Genomic DNA, 14,717 nt, shown 5'->3' with positions numbered 1-14,717 from the left:
TAGGTTATAAAGTATACGTAACATAACGCAATTATGAAGACAGGCACTGTTTCATACTCTCTTCAATAAAGTTAAAATCATTATGAGCGACTACTCGGCGTAGTTTACTGCATGCGTCCATTTTATTTTCTTAATAATATTCTTTGTACAGCGTTTTAAATATTGTTGAGCATTCTGTAACCATTTGAAGCATGGTGCGCTTGCGCAATACTGACTATACAGAGGGCATCATCATCATCATCATCAGCCTTACTACACCCACTGCAGGGCAAAGGCCTCTCCCATGTCTCTCCAATTAACCCTATCCTTTGCCATCTGCATCCACCCTTTGCCTGCAAACTTCTTAATCTCATCCGCCCACCTAACCTTCTGCCACCCCTGCTACGCTTACTTTCTCTTGAAATCTATTCCGTTACTCTTAAGGACCAGCGGTTATCTTGCCTTCGCATTACATGCCCTGCCCAAGCCTATTTCTTTCTCTTTATTTCAACTAGGATGTCCTTAACCCGCGTTTGTTCCCTCACCCACTCTGCCCGCTTCCGGTCTCTTTACAGTACACCTATCATTTTTCTTTCCATGGCTCGCTGCGTTGTCCTTAACTTAAGCTGAACTGTTTCCGTTAGCCTCCACGTTTCTGCCCCGTAGGTTAGTACCGGTAAGATAAAGCTGTTGTACACTTTTCTCTTGAGGGAAATTGGTAACTGCCACCCATGACCTGCGAGAACCTGCCATATGCGCTCCACCACATTCTTATTCTTCTAGTTATCTCCCTCTCATGATTTGGATCAGCTGTCACTACCTGCCCTAAGTAGACGTATTCCGTCAAAACTTCCAGGCTCTCGCTGCAAATTGTGAACTGTTGCTCCCTTGCTAGGCTGTTGAGCATTACCTTGGTTTTCTGCATGTTAATTTTTAGACCCATCGTTCTGCTCTGCCTGTCTAACTCATTGATCATGATTTGCAGTTCACCTCCTGAGTGACTCAGCAAGGCAATGTCATCAGCGAATCGCAGATTATTTAGCTATTCTCCATTTATTCTTATTCCGAACTGTTCCCAATTCAAGCCTCGGAATACCTCCTGTAAATAGGCGGTGAATGGCATTGGCGAGATCGTGTCTCCTTGCCTGACGCCCTTCCTTATTGGAATTTTATTGCTGACTTTATGGAGGACTATAGTAGCTGCGCAGTTGCTATATATATCTTCCAGTATTTTGACATACGGCTCTTCTACCCCCTGATTACGCAATGCCTGTATGACTGCTGAGGTTTATTCCAATGGCGGCCTGTCAGGAGCCAGAGATTCTTAGCACCCTCAGCTGCGTCACATGTCTGACCGCCGCCGTGGTCAGTTGCTTCACAGCCGCTGGGGACTGAGGGCCGAGGGTTAATTGGTTTGATCATAGAAGGTTGTGGCGAAGTACTACACTAGGGTGGCCAAATCCTGCTCTGGTGAGAGAGTGCGTTGTCGGTTATGCTCACCGAGATAAGGCCGCACTCCAGGCCTGGTTATGCAGTTCCATCGACACGCGGATTTTTTTTTTTGAAACCCGGTGGAGAATTGCGCGGCACCAGGATTCGAACTCCGGTCCTCTTGCGTGAACAGTGAAACAACAACGAGATCCAAACGTTCTAGTCTAACTAGAAATTGTAAATAGCATATATGCTCTGCAAGCTATACATACCGCAACTAGCTTATGTTCAAGCGCTCTAATCTTTGGGCAAGATCACGAAGGGTTTCGACTTACAGATGACAAGTGCACTTTGCCGTAACTGCAGAGAATGAAAGTGAGAAAAGCAGGACTCATTCAGGAGAAAACCACAGTATGCGGGTATGGACGTCGTTCATTTGTAGTTCCATAGCCAAACCAAACTTAGAACGAGTGTCGAAATGGTCTCTTCGAAAACTGACAGGGAAGAAGAATGTATTTGGGTGCCACTAACATGCTGGGCATGGACATTTTGGGAGGCGCTGAAAAATATTCGAACTGCCGTTACAAGTAACAGCTCCTGAACAGTGCGGAGTCACTTGAAGAAGTAATAATTGCTTATACACAGCAATTCTGGACAAAAGCATTTTTGAGTGGGAAACCATTTATGAAGGCAATTTTTTTCATATAATGTAAGATTTCACTATAATAATGAATACATCTGCAGATCACCCGACGGCAGTCTTGAATTTGTTCTATTTTAACGTTTTTCTGTCACCAAAAGCGTTCCCCATTTGTTTTCTACGGAAGACTTAACTGTTTAATGTGACTGATGGAAACACTTCAAAACAAAGGTTTTGCTGCATATCAGAAGATTGTACCGTTACCTTAAGTATTACCGTACAAGTATCTTACAATCTCCAAATTTTCATAATTTTTCTCCTAAATTGCTGGACACGATTTCCTTGTCTTATGACTGCTTTCATGCGGGTGCTCAATAAAATTATTAGGTCATTATAATACTTAGCGGCCATGACATGCAGACGTAAACAATGGATGGAGGGAAAAAATCTCAGAGTGAATCAATCGGAGGGTCGCAGGATTATAGAGGTCTACGCTCATAAAACCCCATCACTAACCTGCCTTCTTAACCTCTTCTTCTATGGTGGGACTCACAATTGTCTCGATGCTTTTCTCCTTTTTACAGTGCTTGCATGATGTCCATGTACGCTTCACAAGTGAAAGTGGCACACATTAGGTATTCTACACGCCTCCGGGCCGTCAAGGGTCTACCGCTACTAAGCAATTTGTTATGACAATAAAGCCCGGTCGGAATACACGACATAGAATCTTCCGTGAGAACAGATTTTCTGCAGTGTTCTTGCTAATGAACTCGTTGCAACAGCAACTCTTAGTGTACTTACTACACAAAATACTTCAGAACAACAGAAAAAACTTTCTATATGACCAAACAACAAAAATTTCACCGTATTTTTTTACTCGGTTCTGCCGTTTCTTTCGTCTTGAAAGTGAGGAAGAGTAAACGTTAAAAACAACAGTAGGAATAACAGGCAGTTTCTGGCGATAAATTTTCACAAGGCAAGTTTCGAGAGGTTCCCCAGTCGAAAAACACACAACATGACTTCCGCATTATTTTTGATCAAATCCTTGTAACAGTAATTTTTGTAGTAATAACATAATTTTTGTAGTTACTACCGAAAAGTGTCACATGAAAACTTCAGGACTACAAAAATATACTACAAAACAACAGGCAAAACTGTCGTTAGGACAAAACTACGAAACATTATGTGGTGTTTGCGACACGGTTCTGTCAATTTTTCGACTTGGCTGCTTCATTTCTTTTAGGCTCAAGCTACATCGGGGCGCTGGTTCATTGTTGCACAAACATCTCGCATGCACAAGAGTGACCATAAATTTGCAAGGAAATCTACAATCTACAAAGAGTCAGACCCTGCGCAGCGGTAATAGAGGCTTGCGCCGGTTAGTGGCGCCACCTCGTTTCTGAGGACGGAACCAGACGTCCGAGCAGTGGCACCTCTTCTGGTCCCGGTAGGGCCAGAACGCGAGGCAGACGCCCGTCTCATGGCCCCAGGCGAGGCACAGATTGCGGCAGAAGCGTTCTTTGCAGCCTCCAGACTCAGGGGCCGCGAACACAGCGCTCACCAACGCTGCGGCCAAAGGCGTCGCCATTATCAGGGCTCGCACGATGAACAGCGCGACTGTGTGGTCCGGGCGCTTGAGACATTCCATATAGGTCATCATTGTGACGGCGGATTCAGAGACAAGCACTTGGCACTTCTGCCCGGGCGGGGCCTCTTTAAACAGTCCACTGTTTTCCGGTTTAAATATGGGAAGCCGCTTCCGTACTACCTGAAAAGATGTCATGGAAGCATTCTTGTGAACTTGTGCATCAAGGAAGCGTGTCTGTTCCTCGTGTAGCGGAGGAGAAGAGCGCAAGCATGACAATACACAAGTACCATGGGAAGTTTTCGAAACCCGCAAGCTAGCGTACTGCTTAATTTCCTGGACACCAATAATCCAACAACGAACTCAAGGGTGTGATCTGCGTTTTCTTGTGCGACCAGCAGAACAGCGCATCCCTGAATGTCAGGCCGCGTACATAGGTTGCGCGGAAAAAAATTTCTTCGTGGCCTAAGTGTTAATTATTGGTTTTTGGTGGAAAGGAAATGGCGCAGTATCTGTCTCATATATCGTTGGACACCTGAACCGCGCCGTAAGGGAAGGGATAAAGGAGGGAGTGAAAGAAGAGAGAAATAGGTGCCGTAGTGGAGGGCTCCGGAATAATTTCGACCACCTGGGGATCTTTAACGTGAACTGACATCGCACAGCACACGGGCGCCTTAGCGTTTTTCCTCCATAAAAACGCAGCCGCCGCGGTCGGGATCGAACCCGGGAACTCCGGATCAGTAGTCGAGCGCCCTAACCACTGAGCCACCGAGGCGGGTAACTTAAGTGTTACAAAAACCTTTCTTTGGCGCCTGTAATGAGAACTGCGCAAGATATAAGGACTACCGAGTGAGCGAAACTTCTCATTCTGACGACTCTGTTGATCTTGAGTGTGACATTCACATCAATCTCAACCAACAAGCACAAATTAAACCTTTCAGGGACATTACGAGCTAGAGTGCTGGAAGGAAGTGTTTAGGACATTGAGGACCAACTGAAGTTAGCTTGTATCGATTGATTACAGCGTTATAATGAGCATGAGGCTGCTTTTAATGGGAACGAAGCTTATATAAAGTAGAAAAAGTCCTCCGAAAATAAATATGTCGCAGTCACCGGCCGATGTAGCAAGCAAAATACGACGACATTAACAAAATTTTTCAACGCGTATCCCTGAGTCAATGCTAAACCACTATTCGCATTCAAACAGTGCTCAAGGCGTTCTTTTTGCTCTAGACGCCGCTTGTTTGTATCTGTTGGCAGGGAAAAAAATGTATATTTTTAAATACAATTATCTTAGGTTTGGTTCAGTGCCCAAGAAACATCGACGTAGCAGAAAGATTGATGAAATTAATTTACACTAACATTTAAAATTGAACCTAGTTGTCCTCTGCCGCCTGTTTAATTAGTTGCGAATTGGATAAGGCCGCCACTGGTTTGTGGTGAAGAGCTGTCAAGAAACCTGGTGGGAGCGGATCGTATATGGGGCAGCATTCGTGCGATTGTTTAAGCTTCATGAAATGCTCTATTCTTAATTTTGGGCACCCACTTGCATATCGCATTTTTTGTCTCCATTCAGCATTGTAGAATAATGATTAGGCATGCAATCGACGACTTTGTACTAATGATAGCGCAAAAACTCTTTCACCTTTCCATTGGATGGTGCCGCTCATTTCGTCTATACGCTGAGTAATCATGTGAAACCGACTGGCCTAATTTAAATAGACCTACCCAAGTATGGCCGCTCTGATAAGATTGAATGTAATGGCCACCACGTAGCTATTGCTATTGCTGCTTCCACCCGGATTATACAGTAATGGTCCGAAATGTTTGTAAACTATCCCCCTTGAAGAGGCGGATATATCGAACATATCGAACATTTCAGACCTTCAATATAGACTGAATCGGGGTTACGGCCAGTAAGCACTTTGATAACTTTTTGCCGCTTTTAGGGTTCTCTGGTTTTTTAAGTATGTCACAAATTAGATGACAAGGAAAACTTACTTGGTATTGCCAAAATTTGTCTTATGTATCTCAACAGCACTGAGATGAACACGAGGCTTCATTTTCAGTCACCGTGTACTAAAAGAGTTGTAAGATTCACAGAAACCACGAAAATGTGCTGGGTGGAGTTATCTTGATGTAAAAAGCCAAGCCCTGAAGGCGAGTGCATGTTCCGGTGTTGCTTCGTTTGATTAAAGAGTAATATATATATTTTTTTCTTCTTCAAAAGATTTGAAATCCAGGCGCACCAGTTGCAAACCGCCAAGGCGGTTTCGCGAAGTGGGATTCACGATCCTACCATCTGGCAGTGAAGCTTTGTGCACGATCACAAAGCAGACCCGACCAAGAGGCACACGGAAACAATAAGGCTGTATTTTTCGCCGTATTGAGCGAAGTTACGACGCGGTGAGCAGATTGCGAAAAAACAAACGCACAATTTTTAGCGTTTGAGTCAAAGCTGATGCAACGAAATTTTCATCATGATGCAGTATTTTTAACTTTTTCCTCATGTTTACATCGTCATCTGCGAGCGTCACGAATATGCTGAATACAATTAATTTTTACGTGTGTTGTACTGACAGAGTTTAGGGCAGCACTCTTTTTCCTGCCCAGGGAACATTTGAACACAGAACAGAGAACGGAGATGGGCTATCGTAAAACCTTGATTAGATTTCAGACCGCTTTTCTTCAAATACATACATCAAAATGGGGAGGGCAATGGGGAGTTATAGACACTTGGTGTGCTTAAACAAGTGTCAGTTCCCAACGGCATCTTAGAAAATCGGCCTCGCCGAGCTTTCGATACATACATTCGCATTATTTATTTGGTTGTTGTTTTCGGCAAACAACAATTTGCGCTCGCAGTCTGAGCATATTTTTTGTTTTTGGAAATTTGTGAAGCCTGCTGAGCTGGCCCTACAACAAAACACAACACAACGCAACACAACAGAAAACACAACAGAAAATTTTGTGTTGTAGAAACAGATTTTCCTGTAGTATTTTGGGACCTGAAAACAAAAGTTCTTGTTGCAATAACACGATTTTCTGTTGTATTGAGCAGTCTCCTGTCGTAACTCCAGAGCCAGTTCTGTCGCAACAACAAGGACGACAGAAATATTTTTTGTATTTTGGCACGAGCACTGTTGTATTTCAGTGACGTTTCTAGTGGCTCACTTGAGGCTTGAGCATCCGAATTCACGCCTGCGTTGTCGTAACACATCACGTGACTGTTGTGGATTCTGTAGCCGTGACAGAGTCGCGTGACCGGCTCCATCACTTCAGGGGACTAGTAACGTGACGAGGTCTGTCACGCTAGGTCATCGGCAGTGAGAAGACATCCGGGAGCGCTATGCAAAAATGTTAAAAATCCTAATTTGCAAAAGTCTAAAACAGTTGCGCTAGTAACGCCCATTAATGAGAAAGGGTAATCGTAAAGGAATTTTTGGCCCCCTTTCTCGGTACACGGCAAGGAATCGCCGCGCTGATCCGAGCTCTTTTGGGCAATCGCCTTAACCAATGCTTTAGGTACCTCCCAGAAAATGACTTCTAGAAAATGACTTCTATGGATATTACTTGCTGTGGGCTACAGGCCTCTCATAATTAAAGAGCCTAACAGGAAAGGTTATTATATTTAATAATTAATTTATTCATTCATTAATTTATTTACTTTACAATACCTCCAGTGCCCCGATGGCATTATTGTAGGGGGAGTGCAGAAAAAGCACGGATCAAGAGTAAATCGTACATACATAGATACAGACCCTGCGGTCATTGACATGGTCAAAAACACTTCACTTTAAACATCTAATAAAAGAATAGATTGCTATTAGATATATTTAATACGCACGCTGTGCACGACATAATAATACATGTTAAAACTAAAGCAAAGGAAAGGACCATGCAATCTGCACCAACGCTTTCATCACAAAAAAACAATTAAGAAGAATTTAACAATTAAATATTAGCTAACCAGCCTACCAGATAGGATGTCTTAGCTGCATTCTGATATATTGCACCGCTGACAATCCTATGCCGAAAAAAGCGTTCTTTTAACTCAAAAAGTCTATTTTAGAAACTGTGTGAAGTGCGTGTGAAACACCTTGTAAAGCACTCAAGTTGTGTACGAATGCATGCCACCGGATTCACCACAAGTCTAGTTCAGGAAAACTCTCAGTTGAAAAAAAAAATACGACAAAAATGTTTTCAGTGAAACGGCCGGCAGTTCGTCCAGTCGTAGACTGATTCTTCTGCAGTACTGCAGTATTTTTCTGCAGGTTGTTGCTGTATATCGGTCGCTACGACAAGATAAAATGCTGTACCACAACAAATTCTGATTTTAATACAAAATTTCTGTTGTTGCTTCAACGTCATGCCCCATAATACTACAACCTTTTGTGACAACACGAAATGTTCTGTACTGTTTTTCAGTGGAAAAATGACTCTTACTGTGGAAATGAACGTTCTATAGTAACTGTCTCCGGTTCCAGTAGCGGCTATCTTTTCTCCGCGGACGTCCTTTTACATGCTTCCACCCACCCAAAAATACGACAGAGCCGGTCCCGAAATACAGCCGAAATATTGGTCGTCCTGTCGTTAATACAGATATTTCTGTAGTATGGCGAAGTTATCTATTGTACGACAGAGCTGGCTCTGTCGTTACGACAGGAAACTGCTCAACACAACAGGAGATCCTGCTGTAACTACCGGAATTTCTGTTGCCAGATACAAAATACTACAGGTAACTGCTGTGACAACCGAAAATTTTTTGTTGTGTTTTTCAGTGGAAAAATGACTCTTTTACTTTGGAAATGACTGTTCTATAGTAACTGTCTCATGTTCCAGTAGCGGCTGTCTTTTCTCCGCGGACGTCCTTTTACATGCTTCCACCCACCCAAAAATACGACAGAGCCGGTCCCGAAATACAGCCGAAATATTGGTCGTCCTGTCTTTAATACAGATATTTCTGTAGTATGGCGAAGTTATCTATTGTACGACAGAGCTGGCTCTGTCGTTACGACAGGAAACTGCTCAACACAACAGGAGATCCTGCTGTAACTACCGGAATTTCTGTTGCCAGATACAAAATACTACAGGAAACTGCTGTGACAACCGAAAATTTTTTGTTGTGTTTTTCAGTGGAAAAATGACTCTTTTACTTTGGAAATGACTGTTCTATAGTAACTGTCTCCGGTTCCAGTAGCGGCTGTCTTTTCTCCGCGGACGTCCTTTTACATGCTTCCACCCACCCAAAAATACGACAGAGCCGGTCCCGAAATACAGCCGAAATATTGGTCGTCCTGTCGTTAATACAGATATTTCTGTAGTATGGCGAAGTTATCTATTGTACGACAGAGCTGGCTCTGTCGTTACGACAGGAAACTGCTCAACACAACAGGAGATCCTGCTGTAACTACAAGAATTTCTGTTGCCAGATACAAAATACTACAGGAAACTGTGTTGTGACAACAGAAAATTTTTTGTTCTGTTTTTCGACACACCCTGCCGCCTTATGTCGCCCTCTGTCACACTTCATCTCTTGGAATCATCGGTGTGTAATGCTATTTTAAACAGAGAAAGAAGCAGCTACCAAAGCAAAATTAGAGAACAGGTGAGAGGCGTCAGCTTTAATTTACGGGTATCACACACACGAAAGAATGAAAGGTCAGTCTTGCGGTGCAAATGGTTCTCGTATTCCCTTTCAACTAAAAAATAACAAACAGCGAAATAAACTAGCCGCCGTATACGTCTAGATGTTCAACTGAGTGAGCTGTCACGGTCACACTGAACATAATTTTACAAAGCGCGCCTATTTGAAAAAGAAAAAAGAAATGTACATTGAATTGCAGCGTTTTAGCCCAAGTGTCTGCCGCATATGGAAAGCCTTTTCACCAGTCTCCTTCCAGTGGGCAGTTGCTCACAAAATGCTGCTGTATAACCACGAAAGCAGATACTCTACGTGTCTTCTTCAAACTTGAATATGTAAGCCGCTTAATGTAGCCGCCGCAGTATTTTTGCAGACGCTTGAAAAAAAAAGATTTCTTTCTGTTGCTTTTAAACATGTGCGTCATTTTTCCTTTGCACAACGAGACCCAGACTCTCCGACGCGTCGCCGTAATTTTTCTTGCCCTCCAGTATTTTTAAAGCCTGGTTCAAGTGGTGTTTCGCAGAACATCCAGCACATAAGAGGCGGCGAGCAGAGAGGTTTCGCTCAAAATGCCGTCGTTCTTACTCTAGAGCATAAAACGAAATTATGTTCACGCCAAAAGGTAGAACAGCTCGGAGATCGCGCTGTGAAGTATATAGGCCCCAAGATTTCCCGAACTACCGTTTTTTTGAAAAGGGAACACCTTTCGTGAATTCACGAATCTGAGAAATTGGACGGCGATTTATTCACATTTGTGTTCGCAATCGCTTCAGAGGGCCTCTAAATCCTAGTCCACACACAGAGTGCCGTAGAAATTTTTTTTTGTAACCGCATTTGCCATTCGCGCTCCTGATTCGGGCCGTTTTTCGGACATCTGCACAAAATTTGGCAGTAATGCTTGGGAATAAGCCGATAAAAGCAAGGAAGGAAAAGTGTGAAGTGCGTTTGCTGAATGGCTAAAGGATTGCTCTACTTGAAAAACTATTTTTCCGTCCTAACATTTTTTTTTGTTTTATTTTAGTAGGTAGAATATATTCAACGTCTTGTGGCAGGAACAGCGCAGCACGAGACAAAGAAGGGACAGGTGGGACACGACGCGGTCCATGTACCAACCAGCCCAACTTTTCACCTTGCTAAAGATATGCAGCGTACTCCGATTCGTTCGTGACAACGACAGTGACAGGAAGAGGAAGACTTAGCGTACGAAGATGAAAGAAGGTGAGGAGAGCGAGTGATGTATGAGAAAAATGAAGGATGAGTAGTCGACTTAAAGCGGTCTTCAGGAGTATTCCCAGTCCCCCCTCTAAGCAGGGCTATGTAACAGCAGGCGCGGGATCCGTTCTATCTACCCAAGGCGGTGAGTTGATCAACTCGTCGTGTCGTATATATAAATGTGGCAACAATGTTTAATTCACTAGAAACACTTGTCACCTCAATCTAAACTGCGTTGAAAAAGACAACAGAGATTGTTTACTACCTATGAATCATTGCGTAAGCACGGGTTTTTGTTCTCTAGAAAACGACGATGAGAGGCAACGCCGCGGGACGGAGTGCTCGAGCTAAACGAACAGACCACGCGAACAGGCAAGGGACGATTTTGCTCGGAGGTTGGTACCTATCGGGTTAGTGCTTAAGCACTATTAACAGTCGGGCACCGGCGATTGCACAGAAATAATAATCGGGCGATTCCGAGCACATTAGACTAAAACGTTGACTAAAAAAATATTGACTAAAATATTGACTAACACGTTATTTAATATTTATAATTAATTACATTTACCGATTTCAAATATTACGCGGTGGTGGTCTGTGCTACCACTCCGAAGCGAACAATATTAAATTTTGTAATGACAGCCATGCCATAATACTACATGAACAACTGACAACCTATGAGATTTGATTTCTGTGCAGTACGTCAGCATTCTTCGCTGGCCTCGGTAATTCGTATTTTTCGCTATAGCTAAGCTTTAGATGGCAGCCTTTAGCCGAAACTAATAGCGCGGCCCAGCAGAGATAGCTTGTAATGTAGCATTAAATAAATAAGTTGGTTTCGATAGAGAGGATGAACAAAACTGGCGCCTGTGCGCTGTCAGTGCGCGTTAAAGATCCCCATGTGGTCGAAATTATTCCGGAGCCCTCCACTACGGCACCTCCTTCCGTTTTCCTCAATTTGCTCCCTGGGTCGGAATCTCATGCCGGAGGTGCTGTGTTTTGGAGTAGTTATGTGGAAAGGAAAGATACAGTAATTGCGTCGCTGTCGGCGAACACCTCAACTATCCCGAGAGGAACAAAAATGAAGCAGACAGTGGAAGGAGGAAGAGAGAGAGAGAGAGAGAAGCGTAGCTTGCACGACCGTTGAAAAGAATTTCGGCCAATGACCCGCCGCGGTGGCTCAGTGGTTAAGACGCTGGACTGCTGATCCGGAGTTCCCGGGTTCGAACCCGACCGCGGCGGCTGCGTTTTTATGGGGGAAAAACGCTAAGGCGCCCGTGTGCTGTGCGATGTCAGTGCACGTTAAAGACCCCAAGGTGGTCGAAATTATTCCGGAGCCCTCCACTACGGCACCTCTTCTTCCTTTCTTCTTTAACTCCCTCCTTTATCCCTTCCCTTATGGAGCGGTTCAGGTTTCCAACGATATGTGAGACAGATACTGCACTATTTCCTTTCTCCAAAAAACAATTATTATTATTATTATTAATATTATTATTATTGGGGTTCTTTCACGTGTACTGACATCGCACAGCTCACGGGCGTTTCAAGGCGACAATTCCAGTACCTAAGATGTATTAAAAATAAAAGCTAGAGTATCCCGTACTAGTGGTAAGTCTATGCGTGGTGCTATATTAAACGCATTTTTCTTTATATTCCGCAGGTTTCCGTGAGGTCAGAAAAAAGAACACTTGGCAACAAAACCTTTGAAAGGAGAAGGCAACAAGAAAGCGAGGACAGATGCTGTCATCGAGGGTGGCCAACGGCCGACATCTCGCCTCCGTACCCAAGGTTGCGACTATGACGATCGTGGTTATTGCGATCATCACGCTTCAAGCGCCTTCGCTGCTGGCTCAGCCTGGTGCAGCCATCGAGTGCGACCCTCGGTCGTGCGATTGGTACTGTCGGCACCAAGGTTTCACGCACGGCATTTGCTATAGGACCGAAGATCCGAACAGCGTCCCTTCATGCCACTGCCAATACGACACCGTTGAGACTGATCCGGAGGCGGGTGGTTTAATGTAAATGTTCGGCCAAAAACACGACACCGATTCGATCGACCATGTCTATCCTGCCAAAGCTGTGAGGATTATGTGAGCCTGGCAGCCTTGAGAAGAGTGGTTTCTTATTGGTTAGAGTAGGGATACTAATTTCCTTGCTGCCTAATGAAGCGAACAATACTAATCAGGCCTAATGAAAGTCACTAACCGTAAGCCACCCTATTGCTTGGTAATAAATGGAATCTGTGAGAGCGACTGGCTCTAATGAAAAAAATTTATGGTGCTCATCACCCCTCCTTCCTTTCTCTTTTCAATCCCCTCATCCCTCCTCCCCAGTACAGGGTAGCCAACCGGGACACCCTTCTGGTTAATGTTGTTGTTTGCCTCAAAAAATGGCACATAACGTCCCTGCCTTCATTCTTCCTATTTATCCCTATCTCTTTGGAATGTGACTTCTGTTGCTGCAAGCACACAGTGAACAAAGGGCAGGAGAGAACGTTTTGACAGCAGGTCTTGTCTTGGCGTCAGATTAGGTGAAGACAAGTGCCCTGGTAGAAGTATTGACTAGAAAACTGAACTTTCCCTGCCATCCATTCTTCTTTTTGTTCCAATACACTGTAGCGCAGCAAAAGACGAGGACACAAGAGACGAGAGACGAACACCACGTCTCTTGTGTCCTCGTCTCTTCTGTCTCGTCTCTTGTGTCCTCGTCTTTTGCTGCGCTACAGTGTATTGGAACTATGTACCAACAAGCCCAAAAAGCCACGCTTCTTTTTGTACTGTCAAGAATTCCCACATACCTGCACTCTGTCCACTGCTTTGTTGAAAGCGATACTGGCCATTTGTGAAAAACTTTTATTTCATTGAACGGAAGGGGGACTGGAGGACCGGTACTCGTGGGCGGGGTCCTCAGTCCAGGACTCCGGAAGCTTCTGATATACTTGGGGCGTCGTGGCTGTATGAACGGCAGAATGACGGGTACCGTGAGGGGAAGAACGTGTACTTGTATGGTGTCACTTTTATGTGCTTGGAGCGTAAAAGCAAACGCTAGAAATGAACCAAGAATTAGGCTGTCAAGTGCAACTGAAGAAGTGTAATGACGGCGTGGTCCAGACAAGAAGGTAAGGGATGAAAAATGACATAGAAATAGGGAGTATGTAAATAAGACGCTGCGTGATGACACTTATAACATGACAGAGAAATGCAAGGCGCGCTGAGAGCACTAATAGCACCTAGGTATGTAGCATGAAACGTGGTGCCAGTAGGGTAAACATTGTGCAAATCGCATTAACTCGATCAATTTTATGTGCCTGCAAAGCCGTACACCACGGTGGAAAGGAAAAATGAAAGTTATTGCCGACCCTATGACAGGGCGTTGCTCTATCTCACACGATATAACGAGGATCGCATTGTATCTATGTGAACGACGGAAGGAAGGAAGGCCTCAGAAATTGCTGGCACATGCCCACTACGGGGGAGTGGCCAAGACACAGGCGGTTAATTGCTGGATACAGGAAAGTTTTGACGGGAAAAGGAGTGGTAATAGTATGTAGTCTGAGAGATTGGAAGAGGGCAGGACAGGGGTCCTGTTAACTTGGAGATCGAGGACGGTACAATGGCTTAATGTGCATAATAGTATACAATGCCTGTAATGTTGCAATTTCGAACTGACTGATAGCGGGAAAAAGAAATCTACGTAGCTATGAGTATTAGCGATGGTAGCTGATTCGTCTTCTATTTATTTCATTGTTTTGAGAAGAAACTCTTTTCAGTATTCGTTTTCAGCGTGCTTTGTGAATGTGGAACCCACACTCGACCAGTCGTCGAAATCCGCTACTTACATTAGTTTCGGATTAGCGAAACTGATGCATCGGTTAAACCGGTAACTAGTAGGATCGCACTGTCAGTTATTGTGCTTTACTTTCTTCTTGGGCATCAGAAAATAATGTTACAGACGTGACGACGACTCCGGGAGCTGGGACGAAGACGAGGACACAGAAGCGCAAGTTGGTTTTGGTGGGTTAGTGTCTTCCAGCTAATGGCTGCCGGTCTCTGTACGTGTGCTGTCTCACTTATTGTAACGTTTCGTACGTTGCATTTTGGTGGAAGTGCACGTCACAGCCATCATTCGCTTCCTAAAACCGAAATGGGAAAAAAAATTGGGGGTGGTATAGCTTTCGTTAATCCTGAAGTGACGATATAGCTACAGCTGGGTGTGTGGAACTTGGT

General features: G+C 44.2%; 1 protein-coding gene across 1 annotated transcript; it reads right to left on the bottom strand.

The window, feature by feature from the left end:
• Positions 1 to 1,832: 1,832 nt before the first annotated feature.
• On the bottom strand, positions 1,833 to 5,766 carry LOC144100148 (uncharacterized). Its single transcript, XM_077633177.1, has 2 exons — positions 5,637 to 5,766; positions 1,833 to 3,818 (listed from the first exon to the last, which is right to left on the bottom strand). Exon 2 carries the CDS (start codon positions 3,708 to 3,710, stop codon positions 3,393 to 3,395), a length of 318 nt encoding a protein of 105 aa, XP_077489303.1. The 5' UTR covers positions 3,711 to 3,818; positions 5,637 to 5,766; the 3' UTR covers positions 1,833 to 3,392.
• Between the last annotated feature and the right edge of the window lie 8,951 nt (positions 5,767 to 14,717).

Source organism: Amblyomma americanum, chromosome 8 (genome assembly GCF_052857255.1).
Source record: "Amblyomma americanum isolate KBUSLIRL-KWMA chromosome 8, ASM5285725v1, whole genome shotgun sequence".
Taxonomy (NCBI): Eukaryota; Metazoa; Arthropoda; class Arachnida; order Ixodida; family Ixodidae; genus Amblyomma; species Amblyomma americanum.
The sequence above is the reverse complement of the archived record's forward strand: the minus strand, read 5'-3'. Positions and strand labels throughout refer to the sequence as shown.